Source organism: Gekko japonicus, unplaced genomic scaffold (genome assembly GCF_001447785.1).
Source record: "Gekko japonicus isolate JY-2015 unplaced genomic scaffold, Gekko_japonicus_V1.1 scaffold452, whole genome shotgun sequence".
NCBI classification, from domain to species: Eukaryota; Metazoa; Chordata; class Lepidosauria; order Squamata; family Gekkonidae; genus Gekko; species Gekko japonicus.
Genome location: NW_015167545.1, coordinates 34,920 through 53,479, shown reverse-complemented (window position 1 = coordinate 53,479; position 18,560 = coordinate 34,920). Strand labels below are relative to the sequence as shown.

Below are 18,560 nucleotides of genomic sequence, written 5' to 3'. Positions count from 1 at the left end.
ATAACATTCTTTTGGTACAGAAGAAGGTAGAAGGTTCATGGTTCTAATTGTTTAGGTTACAGCTTCATAGTGTCTGGGTCAAAAAGGATCTTTTACTTGGTATCAGAGAAAAACACCTTTGTTTGGGTGAGAACAAGCCTTGGCCGATAAGACTCAGGTCAGGTCAAGTAAATATGTGACACTGTTGTATAGACACACCTTTCTTACATTTGACCAATAAGGAGATTTTTATGTAAATGTTGTTTAAGTTTTTGTAACCAATTATGCCTTCTGAATATTATTTTCATGATGATGGTATGATGATGTCATATTAAGTATTTAACTTCATGTTTTTCCTGATTGGGCTCAGAAAGCAGTCAACTTTGATGGGTCCTTTGGCCTAACCATTTTCCGTATTTCATTGCAATAGAATACAAGATCTTCCTCCTCATTTTGACTTCAATCTTCTATTTTTGACTGGATATTAATTTGTATAACACTTTTTTTTCCCTAGGAGGCCTTGCTGAGTCTTTGGGTCTCGTACAGTGATGGTACTACAGCTCCCCTCTCCTTGTATGACCCGAAGGACTACACATTGGTCGTGAGCAGCCATGACAGGTCTGTGGTGTCAGTGACACCGGACCGGGCCTTCCCAGTCGTGGTGGCCGAAGGCGAGGGGTCCGGCGAGCTGGTGAAGATCGAGCTGATGATCTGCGAGAGTTGCCAGAAAACCAAGCGCAAGAGTGTACTGGCCACTGCTGTGGCCAGCGTTCGCGTGCATTTCAGCTCTGAGGAGGAGCCCACCTACGACTACGAGCCTGTCCAAACGCCCAGCAAGCCGGGACGGGAGAAGGGGGCTCCAGGAACCACCCCAAGGTTGGAGGGGGAGTGGCATTTGGTGCCCAGTCAGGAGAGTCGGGTGCCTAGTGTCATTCTCCCCACTGAGGAGTTCCCAACTATCCCTACCGGCTACGTACAGGTGACACGGGGCCTGACAGACCTGGAAATAGGCATGTACGCCCTCCTCGGTGTCTTCTGTTTAGCCATCCTCGTCTTTCTCATCAACTGTATAGTCTTTGTACTTAAGTACCGGCACAAGCGGATCCCGCCAGAAGGACAGACCAACATGGACCATTCTCATCACTGGGTCTTCTTGGGCAACGGGCAGCCGTTGCGGGCCCAGAATGACCTTTCTCCTCAGCCCGAGAGCCCGGGCAACCCGCTGGAGAATGTCCAGACATGTTGCCATGGTGACCACCATAGCAGCGGCTCCTCGCAAACCAGCGTGCAGAGCCAAGTGCACGGGCGGGGGGACGGCTCTTCGGGGGGCTCCACCAGGGACCAGAGTGAGGACCCGCTCAACTCCCCCACCTCCAAGCGCAAGCGGGTCAAGTTCACTACTTTTGCCACCATGCCTTCTGAGGAGATGGCCTATAACTCTATCCCCATAGCTGACGAGGAGGACATGGAGTGGGTCTGTCAGGACATGGGCCTCCAAGACCCTGAGGAACTGCACAACTACATCCACAGGATCAAAGAGATTGCATAATGGGTCCGACCTGCCGCTCCCCAGGCCACAGGGCAGGGTGCTCTCGCGGGGATTGGATGGGATAGTTTGCGCTTCCCCTCTGGCGTTCGTCGGGGCCTCCTTCTGGTTTCCCTCCAAGTGGACAAGCCCAACCTCAGTCCTAGTGACGTTCAGAGGGAGACAGGATCCGTCCCATCATATGGGATGACTTCCTGTCCCTCGGAGGGAACCGTCTTCGGTGGGCAGCTTGCGCCATAACTACGGGGGCATCAATGGGACGAAGCCAAAGCGGGCCGGCCGGTGCTGGTGCGAGGTGTCCGTGTCCGAGTGTTAAAAAGGTGGGCTGGCAATGCCCCGTTGGGGCCAGAGGATGGGGCGATCGGAGCCCGAGGCGCTGGCTGGAACATGGAATAAATCCTTGCATCTGCTTCGGGGGACTTCAGTCCCTGCCTTCCCGGCGTCCGCCGCGGCCTTCGTCAGCCATCTCCAAAAGGGAAACTTTTGATTCTGCAGCTTTTTGTTTTCTTGCACAATAAACATTGACTCTCTTAATTAACATTCAGGGATTCTGCCCAGCCCGGTGGGACTCGCACAGACTGCTATTGCTGGAGCAAAGTGGGGAGGGGGTTAGGGCAGAAGGCTCCAGGTTGTGACCCTGAGGCTGCACCAGAGTGCCCTGGGGCCCCACAAAGAAGTTTTAACTCTGTTACTACATGGGGAAGGTGGAAGGGGGGGTAGGACCATACCACCACCCCCTGGCTATTCCAAACAGCACCTGTCTCCTTTAGTGCCTGCACTGCCTTTCCCATAATCCTAGATCCAGCCTTCCGGCATTGAGTTGATCTGCCCAATAACCAACATGGCTGCCCGGATTTCAGGAGTGGAGGCCAGGAACCCCACAGCCCTATAGACCCTTGACCCAAATTTGGGGGTGGGTGGGGGAGTTTGACTCAAAGCTCCAGTAAGATGGGAGAGATCATCTCAGTTTTGTTTTGTTTTTAAAACCAGGGCATTATGGTCTTCTTAACAAGGAACACCCCCTTCCCTTCTATTGGTGGTTTGGTTGCCTCCCACCAATCGGTGGCCGTGTGAGCCGCTGTCTGTCACGGCTCCTGCTTATCAGTGCTGCCAGTCTATAGTGAGATAAGATGTTTCTTATCGAGATTCAAAACTGCCTGTCTTTTTCTCACACTCCTCACCTCCCTCCCCCCACCCATCATTGGCTGAGCTGCCAAGGAATGCGGGGAATGAAATTTACCTACAATCGAGGGGCTGTGTGCTGGACGGAGATGGGTCCTGGGTCGATAGACATCACGGGGACCTCAAGGAGATGGGGTGAACTGCCAAAAGGGGCACAGGGACTGAAGGGATCTGAGACTTGTGGAGAATCAGTGTACGGGGCGGCTTAATTTCACATCTCGATTAAAAAAAACAACAGCCTGATCTTTGTCTGCAGGATCCTAGATTCCCCCCCCCCAAGTCTCTTTTTTTATGTTCCTACTTGTTTTTCTACGATCAGTTGATTTTGGCGGCCTGGAACAGAAGCAAGTGTTTGCACGGGCAGATGGAAATTATTCACTTGATCCTACAGCAGGTTACAATAAAGATTCTTGCCTTGATCGACAAGGGCTTCTTTGAACTAAGCTTGAGCACCCCTCCCCGTGTGTCTTCCTCCACGTCCTAGCATTGGTTCATTCCATGCAGGTTAAAGGGGCCTATGTCACTTGGGGGAGAAGACAGAGGCACACCCTCACGTGATTAAAGTCTGAGAGAGGGATGGAAGAGGAGATCATCAGCCAAGTTTAAAGCCCCCCTCTTGGGGACTAAATTGCCAATAGTAATGGGTTGGATCCAACCAGTTTTTCCAGTGGTGAAAAGGGGGGGGGGGTTCCGCTCTGACCACCCGTAAAGTTAGACTCGGGATCGAGGGACCCGCATGAACAAAATCTACATGTGACAGAGGCTGATGATGAGCAAGCCTGAATGAAATGAGCTGGCTGGATCCAGCCCTATGTATGTCAAGGCCAAACTCTGTATGTGTGTGGGGCATTTCAGTGCATCTGTGGCCACTATCACTGTGGGGTAAACAAATGTGTTTAGGATTGCCAGCTCTGGATTGGGAAATACCTGGAGATTTGGGGTGGGGGCGGGGTTCGGGGAGGAACTTCAGTGATGTATAACGCCGTAGATCCCACCTTCTAAAGTGGCCGTTTGATCCATGGGAACGGATCTCTTGTCGCCTGGAGATCAGTTGTAATCCCCAGGAAATCTCCAGCCACCCCCTCTAGGCTGGCAACCGTAGCCTATGCTGTTTTTCTAAAGCAAAGGAATTGGTGCCTTTTGGTGTGTCCAAGTAACTATATAAGCCTGGTATATTGTCTCTGGCTTTCTCCACACTCTTGTGAACTGTGGGCCGCATCCGTAGACCCTCCTGTGGGACGGCCGTGCCCTCCCTAAGTGGCTCCTCGGTCCAGCCCCAATACAGCTGCTGACTGCAACCCCATCCTGGGTTTCAGGGGGTCAGCGTGTCTTCTGCCTTTGCATAATCATCACCCTGCTTCCTCTGTGCGGTCAGGGCTGATCTCCATGTGGCAAGGTTATATGGAATGGCTTTTCCTGGGTCGTACCACTCTGACCTTCAGGGCGGGGAATCTGTCATTCCCAAATATACCAGCCTTCTTCCTGCACATACAAAGACTCCATGTCATGAAGAACGGTTCCAGGCTTATTAGTCATCCCAGTGCCACAGTTGGGGGTATTAAGCGAGGGGAGCGTTCAAAGTTGGACTCAGCACCTCCTCCCTACCTGCAGTTTCAAGTGGTACAATCCAGGAAGAGAGGGGCATCGTGATTCCGGTGCACTTTCAGATCTGCCCTCAGGCAACGTAGGTCGGGAGGTCTTGTCTGCATCCCAAAATGATGGTAAACATTCTCATATGGAAAAGAAGTCTTCCTCTCTTTGATCGATCCCCTCCCTCTTGCTCTTTGGGTCAGAGCACTGGGAGGTACCCATCCACAAACATGACCCCCATTCTCCATGGGCAGACACGTGCCAGGCAGATAGAGTTTCCAGTGCTGGGTTGGGGATTACCTGGAGATTTTGGGGGTGGAGCCTGAAGAGGGTGGGGTTTGGGGAGGAGAGGGACTTCAACAGGATACAATGCCAAAGAGTCCACCCTCCAAAGCAGCCATTTTTTCCCCAGGGGAACTGACCTGGGTCGTCTGGAGATCCACTGTAATAGCAGGAGACCTCCAAGTTCCACCTGGAGGTTGGCAACTCTAGAGGCAGACCAAGCAGAGGGGGTGGGCTTTGTTGAACCTGGTGCTACCCATAGGTGCTGAGTAGCAGAACATGGGGCCAGGGAGAGAGGGGAGTTAAGGTAGTCCCTGGCAACCAATGGACAATGGACTCTCTTTCTCTTGGAATTTACCCACCACTTTGTCTAATTTTTTCTTCCCAAATAAAAGCAAACTGACCAACGGAAGAGGCAGAGACCCTGCGCAGCATGACAACTAGACGGCGCCTCATCGGTGGATTCCACAAGCTACCCACTCGGTGGGTTTGCGCCTGCGTTGGGATTATAAACAACGAGAGGTGTGCAGTATTTACATCAGCACCTTTAGACAAACTCTGTTCCAAGGAGGGCCACAAGAGGGTCTGATGGGCATATTGGAAAATGGTGGACACTGCCACATGCGAAGGGCTCGCTCCGTATCCAGCAGCTCTTTTTAAATGGGATAAGGGATTGGGAAACACCATTCCTACCTGGAGAGCTGCTGCCAGTCTGAAGAGACTTTAGCAGCCTAATATTAACTTTTAATGGTGGCTTCTCATCCCACAGTTGGCTTCCAAAGCAGCAATAAAAATTCAATATCAAATGTTCCCTGTGGAGGGGAGCCAGGCAGAGTGGAAGGAGGACCAAATATCTCTCATAGTCTTATCTCTCTCTTCCTCCAAAGACTTCAGGATCATCCATTTTATCTGCCCAACAACCCTGTGGGGTAGCTGGCTCTCCTATGCTGATTTTAGCATTTCAAAGGAGAAAATATGTCCTATACAAATGCACACTTCCCCCTTCCAAGTGCTAAAACAAACAAAACAACACAAGAAACCCAAAGCAAACAGGCCGGTTTTACTAGCAAAATCAGCTGGAGGTTGAAGGGTTAAACCTCCCTTCCCCTTCCCTGCATGTCCCAAAGCAAACTGAGGCTGCAGGAGTTTGCGATTTGCATTCTCTGGACAGAACAAGAGGGATCCTCATCTTGTATGTTTGAGCCCTGAGTCAGGATTCGAAGAGGGGTCCCCGTTCCCTCTCATGACAGTCTAACCATTTCACCATACTGATTCAGGACAACACTGCATGCTCACTGCATCGGAGTCCATTGGTGAATGTACAAGCAGCATCCCAAGGGAGTAAAAAGGAAGAATTGGAACTCCCCCGACCTTCCAGGAATCTTATGTTGCAGAGGAACGGAGAGGCGAGGAAGTAATAACATTAATTCAACTGTCTTGCGATCCCGTGTGCTAATTCAGAGGCTGGCCAAGAAAATGTATGTATGTCGCTACCCCAGAAAAAGAATTGCTCTTTTTTTAAAGGAGGCGCTTTGAAATAGCGATCAAGTCTTTGATACCTGAGCATAAAGACACCCCCCCCCAAAAAAAACCCCACCTATATAAATGATTAGGCTCAGAAAGAGCCCCCCCCCCTTCTTTAAAGGACCGGTATTTTTTTAGTGATTAGAGTAGGGTTCAAAACCCTACTCAACCATCAGGCACTCTGGATGATCCCGTTCTAATCACTATCGGCTTGATGATCTATGTTGCTGCGCTGTTGTGAGGATAAGATAGGGGAATGATCTAGGCTGCTCTGAGCTCTTCAGAGGAAGGGTAGAGTAAAAATTACTGGATAGGTAGACATCGTATCCAGGTAGTATCTGGGAGCTGCGGTGGCTCAAGTGGTTAAGACGCTGAACTGCAGGCTGTGGAAGGTCGGTAGTTGAGCAGTTCGAGACCTGAGTGTGCCGCAAGACGGAGTGAGCTCCCGTCTCTAGTTCCAGCTCCTGCCAACCTAGCAGTTCGAAAGCAAGAAATTGCAAGTAGATAAATAGGTACCACTTTGGTGGGAAGGTAACAGCATTCCGTGCGCCTTGGTGTTTAGTGATGCCGGCCACATGACCACGGAAACATCTTTGGACAGCGCTGGCTCTTTGGCTTTGAAACGGAGATGAGCACCGCAACCCTAGAGTCGGATTCGACTGGCTTTTGAGCAAGGGAGACCTTTACCTTTAGACATCGTATCTAAGGAGTCCACTGGTAGGGTTTTGTGCAGAATGGGCATAGAACTCTGTTCCTGGAGAAGGCCATTTTTTTCTGAAAAGCCCTCATGATACTAGTATATTGCTTGAAGATGTAAATACCATGCTTGGTGAAATTGGATGAGCCAGAGGAATTGAAGAACATGGTTTCCCAGCAATCCATAAGCCCGGGGAGTTCGGAGTTCCTCAGCCCTCCCTGTCGAGCAGCTTAAATTGTGCAGAAATAGTATGAAGAAACACGTTATGCAGAATGAAATGAAATAGATAACCTTTGTGCAGCTTGCATCATATTTGAAGAATAATATTTGCAGCATCTCAGTTATTTATATTTTTAAAAAATCTATGTCAGAGAACTTCCAGTCTTGCTGACTGGATAAGGCCTGGACTCCTTAAAAGCAGCTTACTGTATCAGTCCCCCCCTCTGCCATTTTATCCTCACAACAATCCTGTAAGTTGGCCCTGACCTGGATAGCCCAGGCAAGCCCGATCTCATCAGATCTCAGAAGCTGAGCAGGGCCGACCCTGGCTAGTACTTGGATGGGAGACCTCCGAGGAATACCAGGGCCGGGAGGCAGAGACAGGCAGTAGCAAGTCACCTCTCTGAAATATCCAAGCCCCGTTAACTCACTAGGAGTCAACCATGACTTCCAGATGTGCACACACATACCACAAAACACCCCCCCAACCTCAGTCCTGTGAGTTGGTTGGAGAGAGAAAGAGAGAGTGACTGGCCCAGGGTCACCCAGCAAGCTTCTTTGACAGAGTGGGGATTTGAACCTGGGATTCAATATAATGAGCAACCCGAATAGCTCAGTTTAGCCAGAGCTCATCAGGGCTTGGGAGCTAAGCAGGGTCATCCATGGTCAGTAGTTAGATGGGACACCAGCAAGGAAGACCTGGGTTGCTATGCAGAGGAAGGCAAGGGCAAAACACTTCTGCTTGTGTCTTGCCTGAAATGCCCCGTCCATGGGGTTGCCATGAGTCAGCTGCAACTTGATGGTACCTTCTTCATAGGCATAATGAGAGGCAATGTGGTGTAGTGGTTAGACTCAGAGATGCATGAAAGAACGGGAGCTGCATCCCACATTGGGACCACCTGTAGATACCCTCCCGTCGCAGGTACCAAGCCTCTCCTAAGAGCCCTGCTGGATCAGACCAAGGATCTATCGAACCTAGCATCTGGCTTCCTGCAACGGCCAAGAGATGTTGATGGGAAACCCAATTTGGGACCACAGAAAAGGGGAGGAAGGGCTCCTACCTCCCCCCCTGCACTGTTTTCAGATCCAAAGTGGCCCAATGTCTGTACAAACCCTGTCCAGGAGCTGCAGATACCCTGAAAGCGCTGAGCCGGGCCTCAGGTTGCCAACTCCAGCAACACAACTACAGTTTATTTAACTCAAATTGCATTGTGTCAAACAAGGGGGCAAATTTTCCATGAAAAACAACAACCCAGTAGTGGGAAGGCGCATTCCCGGAATCAGAGCCGTTCCCGGGTACTTGAGCAATCCGGAGACCTTGTCCGTTCGGTAAAAGGTTTCATTTTCCTCCCCACTTTCTCTTCGAGGAGCAATGACCAAATCCCACAAGGGTTTTCTCAATTACTCAGTTTATGGAGAAAGGTCTGGCGTTTGCCGGCTGCGCCCTTTGGAAATTTCCCCTGGGACCCGATTTCTAATAAGTGTAATATCTTTATTTTTTTTAAACTCAATTTCGAAATGGGCCTCATCTTTCAGGGCAGCCGGACGCACCATTTAAAGCAGCTCTGGTTCCCCTCTTGTGCCTGATTGAACTGCAGTGATTACATTCTGGCTCCCGAGGTATAGCTGGAAACAGAAGTCCTTGGAGGACGATCTGGCTCCGATCCACACTGGAGTAAATCCAGATGAATGCCCACCATGGGGGACATCGTGATCTTCTGACCTCTTGCTCCTGAATAACCAACGACGTCTCCTTTTGGCACATATCAGAAAACATTATCCAAAGATGTATTTCAACAGTTGCAGTGCTTAGAACCTGGGTGAAATCCAAACTCGGAGACTGCTCCCTGAAATGGGGGGACTTTGCAATCTGCACTGCCAATGGTAGAATTCATTTGCTTGCTTATATTTGTATACCTTGCTTCTATCATCACTAGCCAATAATCTGTTTAAAGCCTGAACAGACAGAGATCCTTGGTCCTAAGTTGGGAAAGGATGGGGGGTGGGTGGGTGGCATTCAAAGAGGGCCCGGACTACCTAGTGGGTGGAGGCAGAGAGAGAAAGAGAGAGAGGCTTGCTGGACTCAGACTGTGGCAGGGGTGAGATTCAAATTATGTAAGTATCAACAGAACAGGGCTGCAGTGGCTCAAGTAGTTAAGACGCTGAACTGCAGACCGGAAGGTCAGTAGTTCAGTAGTTCGAGACCCGAGTGCCGCATGACTGAGTGAGCTCCCGTCTCTGGCCCCAGCTCCTGCCAACCTAGCAGTTTGAAAGCAGGAAATTGCAAGTAGATAAATAGGTACCACTTTGGTGGGAAGGTAACAGCGTTCTGTGCGCCTTGGTGTTTAGTCATGCCGGCCACATGACCACGGAAATGTCTTTGGACAGCGCTGGCTCTTCGGCTTGGAAACGGAGATGAGCACCGCATTCCTAGAGTCAGATTTGACTGGCTTGCGAGCAAGGGAAACCTTTACCTTAAGTATCAACAGATCCTGACTCCTTGCTCTCCCACACTTGCAAGGTCATACCAAACAGGTCACATACCAGGCCATCCCCTTATACTGCCTTTCAGTGAAGCTAGATTATTTTAAAAAGAAGAATAATAGGTTTTTATACCATGCTTTCCTCTACTTTAAGGAGTCTCAAAGCTGCTAACAGTTGCCTTCCCTTTCCCCTCCCCGCAGCTTTGTGAGCTAGGTGGGGCCGAGAGATTTCTGAGAAAACCGTGACTAGCCCAAGGCCACCCAGCCGGCTTTATGTGGAGGAGGAGTGATGAATTGAACCCGATTCTCCAGATTAGAGTCTGCTGCTCCTAACCACTACACCATGCTGGCTCTCTCTCTAAGTCTAAGAAAGTCTCTCTCTAAGTCTAAGAAATCAGCTCAGGTTGTTTATGTACCAGTTCTTCCAAGGAGATATTTTGGTGTCACAATAAACCTGTGAGGGCCAGACTAGACATTTCAATGGCCACAGGTGGAACCTTTTTTTAAAAAAAAAAGACAATTGGGCCCGCAGTGCTATGGGACCAGAGGATCTCGTGTGCCTCACACACACCACCTCAAGTAGTGAAGTAAGCCTGTCCTATGGCTGTAGGAGAGAGAGAGAGAGAATTTTCAGAGGTTCCCTCTCCCCGAGAGTCATGATGATCCTGAATTTCTCACCCCTGCTTCTCTGACTTCCAAACAGGTCATTCAGTAACGGGACTCCAAAATCCGGAGTCAAAAGTGAATTAGGAGAATGTGAGAGTCTCTCCTGGATCTGAAGAAGCTGGAGAAGGCCATTCAGTTTTGGCAGGGGAGTGATTCAGAACTTTCAGGTCAGATGGACTTGGTTCCCAGGGAGCCTTGGGCCCTGGGATCTCTCTTCCTGTTAATCTTAAACAGTGGCACTTTGTGTAAGATGGAGGCTGGTTCAGAAATTGGGCTAATGAGCGCAGGAAAAGAAACGTAGCCTTCCCTACAATCACACTGCATCACTCAGTGTGATTTTTTTTAAAAAAAAGAATTGTGTTGAGGTTTGTTTATGCATATAAATCAACTTTATCTAACAAACAAACACAAGTTATCGCGCACGCACAAAACAAGGATGGTTTCTGCCTCAGGTTACAACAGTGTGAAAATATTCCGTATGAAAGCACTGAATAATAAACAGGACAGAAGAGCAGAGGCGGAACGGAGAGCCTGTGACCGAACATTCCGAGAAAGCCTATCACTCCAGCTGTGGCTCAGTGGTAGAGCATCTGCTTTGCATGCAGAAGGTTCCCGGTTCGAGCCTTGGCATCTCCAATTAAAAAGTGCTGGTAGCAGCATACTAACTGTTAATGACCCTACTTCCTTGGGTTTTTAGTTATAGTGTGGGTTTTCTTTCTTTATACTGTCTGTATCCTGGGGTTTGTTATTTTAGTTTGTTATTTTTTTTCCTCCTCCCCTTTTTTCTCCTTTTCCCCCCTCTTCTTTCTCTCTTTTCCTTTTTGTAGTCACATAGGTGTAATAAAAAATCAATAAAGCTACCCTTCGGGGGATTAAAAAAAAAAAAGTGCTGGTAGCAGATGATGAGAAAGGGCCACCAGAGACCCTGGAGTGCATCTCCCAGTCAGGATAGACAGAAGTGTGCCTGAGAGACCAATGGTCTGACTCCGCGTAAGAAACTTGGTAGCTCGTTCACATGTGACCATGAATAGAAATACATCCTACGCATACTTGTGTACATCTGTTTATAAGAATCATAGAATCATGGAGTCGGGAGGGGCCATACGGACCATCTAGTCCAACCCCCTGCCCAATGCAGGACCAGCCTAAAGCATCTCTGACAAATATTCGTCCAACCTCTTCTTGAAAGCTGTCAGTGAAGGGGAGCTAAACACCTCTGTAGGCAGCTGAACCCACCTTTGAACCCAATGCACATTCATTTACAAAGGAAACCGGGGACCAGCGCCTGGATAAATGTCACCTGTGTATCACACACTGAGCTGTACATGCATTGAACATAGCCTGAGAATGACTGAACACACACACAAAGAAAAATCGATTGGACGCTGTACATGGATTGCAGAGTGTTCGTTGTAACTTGTGAGCAGGGTTTCCGTGTTGAGGGGGTGACATGGAAGCCAGCACCCCCTTATTACCAAACAGGTCGCCCCGGTTTGTTTTGCTTCTGAGGATCCAGGAGGGGAAACTCATCTGGGAACTGTTAAAAGAGGGTGGAAGCTCAGATAAGGACTCCCTAGCAAAGGATCAACATGTGGAATTGTCTCCCCCGTGCAGGGAATCAGCTTGCTTTCTCAGCAGCATGTGGGTGCCCGGCTCGCATCATGCTGGGTGTTTTGCTGGTGTCGCCATGAATTATTGACACTTGGAATGCTCTGGTGGGATGAGGTCTTGGTGCTTGGTGGGGGTCAACAATGGGAGGGCTTCTAATGTCCTGGCCCCACTGGTGGACCTACTGATGGCACCTGGTATTTCTGGCCACTGTGTGATACAGGGTGTTGGGACTGGATGGGCCCTTGGCTTGATCCAACATTGGCGTCTCTTATGTTCTTATGTCGGGCATTTGGGGAGAGAACAGTGCAGATGAGCCTCCGCCCTGCTCTGCATCACTTGAAAGGTGAACTGATTCCCCCCCCCTGCTGTTGTAAGAGGCTTTGGGAATGAAACCAGGGAATAAATATATCCCTAAAGGAGGGGAGGAATCCTATGCAGGTCTACTCAGAAGTCAGCCTCGTGTTCTTCAATGGGGCTGACTCCCAGGCAAGCGTTTCTTGGGACTGCAGCCTGACACTGTGATCCTAAGCACACTGACTTAGAAGGAAGTAGACAGAGCTGCCAACCTCCAGGTACAGCCGGGAGCTATCCCGGTATTATAATGGACAGAGATCAGTTTCCTTGGAGAGAATGGCTGCTTTTTTTGGGGGGGGAGTAGACTGTATGGCATTGTACCCAGGGCTATTTTTGGGTAGGAACGCGCAGGAATGGAGTTCCGTCTGGCTCCCGAGTTGGCCACGCCCAGCAGGAACTCATTACCATAATAGGCCACACCCAACAGCAGGAACTCATTAGGATTGGCTACATTAGGGGTGTGTGGCCTAACATGCAAAGGAGTTCCTGCTGCAAAAAAAGGCCCTGGGTTTTGACAACAAACAAGGTAAACAGAATAACAAGCAAAAGGTGGGTGTAGCTGGATGACCACACTTCTGGTAACATGGGGATGCGGCCTAATGTGCTAATGAGCTGTGCTGTCAGGGGTGTGGCCCAATATGCTAATGAGTTCCTGCTGTTGGGTGTGGCCTATTATGCTAATGAGTTCCTGCTGGGCTTTTTCTACAAAAAGAGCCCTGATTGTACCCAAACCTTGCTTTCGCTAGGCTCCACCCCCAAATCTCCAGCCCTTTCCCAACTCGGAGCTGGCAACCCTAATGTAGCTCTGCTCCGGACTGTATTCTTAACTAAGCAAGGGCAAAATGCACATCTTGTTCTCGGGTTGTCCGCGGCGGAGCTGGGTGTCATGCGCCTCTGCCCCTTTTTGTGCACTCATTTCCGCAAGCGTTCCCAACCTTCCCCTGTCCGCTTTCATGCTGCCTTCTCGCCTGCAGCACCTCTCGCTTCCCTCTCATGTTCCTTTTATGCCGGCGCCTTGCGCTTTCCCCTGCCCCTGACTCCAAATCATCGGCTGCCACAAGCCAGGCCAAGGAAGAGAGGGTGTTAATGCGCTACAGATTAAGAGGGGAACACTTGATGGGGGGGGAGGCCTGCTCTGTGTCTGCCCCCATGCCGAGGATGGATGGCCTTCCAGTTGGCCTAGAGGTGGAACGATGGTTCCTCAGCCGCTGGGCCTGGCCTTTCTTTTCAACCCCACCTGGCCCTTGATGCCTTTCCACCGACACCCCCCCCCTTCCGGCTTTCTTTTGTTTGCTGTTGCCGCTCTCTGGCAAAACACAGCCAACCTCATTTAAAGAGGCGGCGAGGAAAATAATTAAAAAGTGCCCCCGTCCGGGGCCGCCTGCCTCTTGCGGCAAGATGCCTCCTGCCTGTTTCGCGTTTTACTATCTGCTCCCAGCAGGCGGAGGGAGAAAAAATTTGCATTTTAATGCAGTCTTCGAAAGCCTGCGCAATAGCCGGCTGCAAGGCCTGGCTCCCTGCTCTTCCCCTCTTATCAGCTCAACCGCCTGCCTTTCGGGGAGATATTCCCCCCCCCTCCCTCTCCCCCTTCACGCACTTAATACCCGATGCTCATAAAGCATTCAAAAGCCTTCATCTAATAAGGAAAGAAAACAATATTTGTTGGCCAAATACATTTGTCTGTCTTGCTTGCCCTGTTATACACAGGCAGAGATGGGATCTAACTCGCCCCTACGGGGGAAGGGGGGGGCTGAGGGAAGGCAGCTCCGGCCTGGCGGGCTTATTGAGTTGGGAATCCTCAGGAGAGGCCCCTCTTACATCCCGAAGCCTGTTCAGTCTTATCTGTCACTTGTATCCAAATCAAATAGTCATCTCTCCGGGGAGAGAGAGGCAACATCACCTGCAGATGGAGAGGCGGGTAAACCTCTCTCCAAAACCGTGCTGGCAGATGCTTTGCTACTTTTGCTGGAGGAGGAGGAGGAGGAAGATTTGAACGGTGTCTCAGAACAGCTTACACTCTCCTTTTCCTCCTCTCCCCATAATAGACATCCTGTGAGGTAGTTGGGCCTGAGAGAGCTCTGAGACGATTGCTCTTGAGAGAACAGCTCTGAGAGAACTGTGACTGGCCCAAGGTCACCCAGCTGGCTGCATGTGGAGGAGTGAGGAATCAAGCCCAGTTCTCCAGACTAGAGTCCATCGCTCTTAACCACTGCACCAAACAGAAGGGCCATGTGCAAGGGACAAATGAGACATTCCCCTTGATGCGTGACTGCCACCAAAGCGAGCAGCCCTGCATTTAGCTCCCCTTGCTTCTGAAATTAGTTGAACCCTTCCATACCCTCATGCTCCACGTCCCCTCCCCACCATCAGTGGCAGGCAGTGATGTGAAATAGGGTGGTGGGAACAAAGAATTTGGTAATATAGAAGGGAGAGGAGAGAACCAGATACGGAGGACCCAGATAGGCAGCTGCCATTTTTGGTGGCAGCTGTGTGTTTTCAGGAATGTACAATTAAGAGAACATTTCCGTATCCTGATGCTCCATGTTTTCCCCCTTCCCTCTCATCCATGGAAGTCAGTGATGTGGAATAGGATGGTGGAAACAAAGGACTTGGTGATGTCGAGATGTTACAGAAGGGGAGGAGGGAGCTGGACATGCAGCTGCCATTTTTGGCGGCAGCTGTGTGTTTAGGGGGATGTACAATCTGTAGAAGATTTCCACATCCTTATGTTCCCATGTTTTCCTCCCTCTGGTTAGTGGTAGCCAGTCATGTGAAGAAGGTAGTGGTAACAAAAGACTTTGTAATATCAGGATGTTATGGAATGGGAAGAGAGAGCCGTGTGGTATTTGGGGGAATGAAACGGGGGAAGGGAGAACCACGAATGCTTCCCTGAGCTCCTTAGAGGAACAGTAACAAAATAATGTATGCATAGATAAATTTTGAGGCATGTGCTCTGGATGAAGTTTGGTGTAGTGGTTAAGTGCGCGGACTCTAATCGGGGAGAACTGGGTTTGATTCCCCACTCCTCCACATGCAGCTGCTGGTGTGACCTTGGGTCAGTCACAAGTTCTTAAGAGCTGTTCTCTCACAAGCAGTTCTCAAAAGAGCTCTCTCAGCCCCACCTACCTCACAGGGTTGTGGGGAGGGGAAAGGGAAGGAGATTGCAAGCCACTTTTAGACTCCTTCAGGTAGTGAAGGGCAGGGTATAAATACAATTTCTCCTCCTCCTCCTCTTCTAATGGGTGTGGTGCATGAGATTCGAGTTATGCATGTTCTGTGTGACAGTGGGTGATTTAAGTGGTGCCATCCCTCATCTGAATCCCAGTATGGCCCCTATTAAGGAACTACTTGCTGTCACTGAGCAGGGCTACACAGATGCTGACACGCTTGTTAAAACGCTGTAATTGTGGGAAGTGGCTGTCAATAGTGAAAGGCTTAATGGTAATTAAGGGGAATTGATGTGGGGAATGGATAGTGGTCATTAAGAGGGATTGATGCCCCGTTGATGTCCCACTAATGGCCAGTTAATAGCTGGGATAAGGGCAAGGTGGAATCGGGTTTGGCCCCCACCACAGCAGGCTCCCTCGATGCCCTCTGTTATGAACCCCCACAAACGAAACACTTGAAGACAGTGGGCGACTCTGGATCTAGCATTCGCTCCACATTTTCTCAACTGGGAGGGGAAACATGCAGCTCAAAACCACATTCAGATACCTCAGGGCAACGCCGTACGGACTGCAAAGTCACCTCATAAATCTATGCAGAAGGTACCATAAAATCCGATGATCAAAGAAAGCGGCATGGAGTGTGGAGGGCAGGAATCATTTCCTGCGGGAGCGCACAGGAGTGGAGCTTTGGCAGTAAAGAGCCCAGGGGGCGGGCACATGCAACAAGCCCCACCCCCTGCTCCCAGCAGCCCTCAGTCAAAGCAAGAAGCAGCCAGGTAAGCTGCAGAGCCCAACCCCCAGCCCCCCGGTCCAAAACAGTCCAGTGGCAGCTTTAAGACCAAGTTTTATTCAGGTACAAGCTCTCCCTCCTCTGTGAGGACAGATCTGCATGTCCACCCCCCAATAGCTAGCAATCCAAAACAGTCCAGTGGAGCCTGAGCGGTGGGTGTTGCCTTCTGACACAGTTCTGGTGATGTCAGGGGTGTGTGGCATATGCAAATGAGTTATGCTAATGAGCTCCTGCACCTCTTTTTCTACGTAATGACCCCTGGTGGAGGGTACCATAAAATCCAGTGACCAAAGAAAGTGACAGCAGCATGCAATGCAGAGGGGAATTTCTGTTCCAACGTTGGTTTTGTAAAACAATGGAGGGAAAAGCCAATGCAGAATCAGCCAGTGTTGAATTAAAGGCCAAACCGGCCCTATATATCCATTTGCTGAATAGGATGCTCATCATCACTGATGGGGATTCTGCAGGGAAATGTAAAAGGACAACATCTTAGGAGTCATTTTCTCATCCCGCTATCATTCTAGAATTTCACTCTGCACTGAGTTCCTTAATTTTAGGTGAATTAGGAACATTTCTAGTCTTAAATCCAATACCGGAGCATGTACAAATACTCAGTACTTTCAGGTCCTTCTGTTTATGTGCTGTCTACCCCCATGTTGTCTATGTACACTAATCAAAACATTACAAAAAAGCAATTGTGACACAATTGTGGGCACCATTGCATCAAGGCTCTTTTTGCACCATGTTTTACCAGTGTGCACAAGCACAGCAGTACATGTCTAAGAAGCCACAAAAAGAAACTTGCATTGGCTTGAATGTGCACCAATATCAAGATCGGGGTTTTTTTTTGGCAAAGTGTGCAATGTGCAATGCTCACCTATGCATCAATGATACAGAGGCAGGGGAAAGATGCGAATGAACTGAAGAAGCGGAGTCAAAATTGTGTATGCCTAGCGTTCTGTACAAAGTTTGGAAATCAAAAGGGAATAACAGCTCATTCCTAATGCATCAATTCTGCTTTGGAAAGACCAGGAACTCCAAAATCTGGGGAGACATTTGGATGAGGAGGATTTCAGAAGAATCCTTAAACCACACAATCACTCCAGAGCACACAAGCAGACGTTGGACACAGCTTATTTGTTTATATCCCTTCTTTCACTTCAATGGGGACCCAAAGTGGCTTACATCCTCCTCCTCTCCTCCATTTTATCCTCACAACAGCCCTGTGAGGTAGGTTAGGCTGAGAGCATGTGACAGGGCCAAGGTCACCCAGCAAGCCTCCATGGCAGGAGTGGGGATTCAAACCTGGATCTCCCAGACCCGAGTCTGACATTTTAACCACTACACCATGCTAGCTCTCACTCATCTTCAAGAACATCAACCCTGTTAAACAGAAATGGTTCTCAGGGGGCAGGAAATAGGAAATACCTTTCTGGGACCTTTGGGTACTGCTGGAAGTAAAAGGAGACAAAGAAGAAGAAAGAAGAGATTGGATTCTTCCAACATACCCGCCCTTCACTTGGAGTCTCGGAGTGGCTTACAATCACTTTCCCTTCCCCTCCCCACAGCAGACACCCTGTGAGGTAGGTGGGGCTGAGTGAGCTCTGAGAGGACAGCTCTGAGAGGCCTTTGACTGATCCAAGGTCAGCCAGCTGGCTTCAAGTGGAGGAGTGGGGAATCGAACCGGATTCTCCAGATTAGAAACCACCGCTCTTAACCACTACACCAGACGAGGTGAGCTTGTGGCCTGACTCAGTATAGCAGTTTCATATGTTCATATTTGCCTTCCTACAGCTTGGGGAAGGAGGGCGTATGTCCCTGCACCTGGAGTTGTAACGACATTTCTGTTCTTGTATGTATGCCAGTATGCCCCCCCCCGGGGCCATTTCAGGTCAGAAAATAGCTGGGGGGCGGGAGGCAGGAGCCCCCTTTTCCCATGTGCTGTGCAGTTGCTGGCTTAAAGGAATTCCCAGCTGGGAACGCACTGCTTCAAGATGGCGGGCATTTTGGGGGCCTTCCTGGGGACTCTGTATCATCTCATTTGGCCCCAGTCTGTGTTCTGAGGAAATAACAAGCCACAATAACAACGAAGAAGGAATACTTTTGTGGGGAAACTTGGTGTGAGGTCACAGGAGAGGGTATGAAAATCAAGAAGGAGAAGAAGTTCTTGGGGGCAGATTTAAAAATTCATGTGACCTCCCCTTCAACTGTACCGTAAAATTTTTTTTGACAGTTACAGTCTTGACAGTTCCCAAAATGTATGCATTACATTATTTCCTACTTACGGGCGTTCTGCAAAAAGCTATTATTATTTTGAATAAATTCCGTTCCTGTCCAACTGCCAAACTGGACATGGCCAAATTCCTCAAAGTCATTCACAAAGCAACTTTTCTCACTCGGCTTCAGCTGCCCCCCCTCCCCCCCAGCTGCATTCTTTTTGCAGCCCCTTGGCCCCAAACAACTGATTTGT

General features: G+C 49.6%; 1 protein-coding gene across 1 annotated transcript in view; it reads left to right on the top strand.

Moving 5' to 3' along the window:
* The window catches only part of TMEM132E (transmembrane protein 132E), a 49,933-nt gene extending 48,280 nt beyond the window's left edge, over positions 1-1,653 (top strand). Inside the window, exon 9 of the mRNA XM_015413624.1 lies at positions 494-1,653. Coding sequence (XP_015269110.1) covers positions 494-1,528 — 1,035 coding nt within the window. The 3' untranslated portion in view covers positions 1,529-1,653. The remainder of the gene's footprint in view (positions 1-493) is intronic.
* The last annotated feature ends 16,907 nt before the right edge of the window (positions 1,654-18,560 follow it).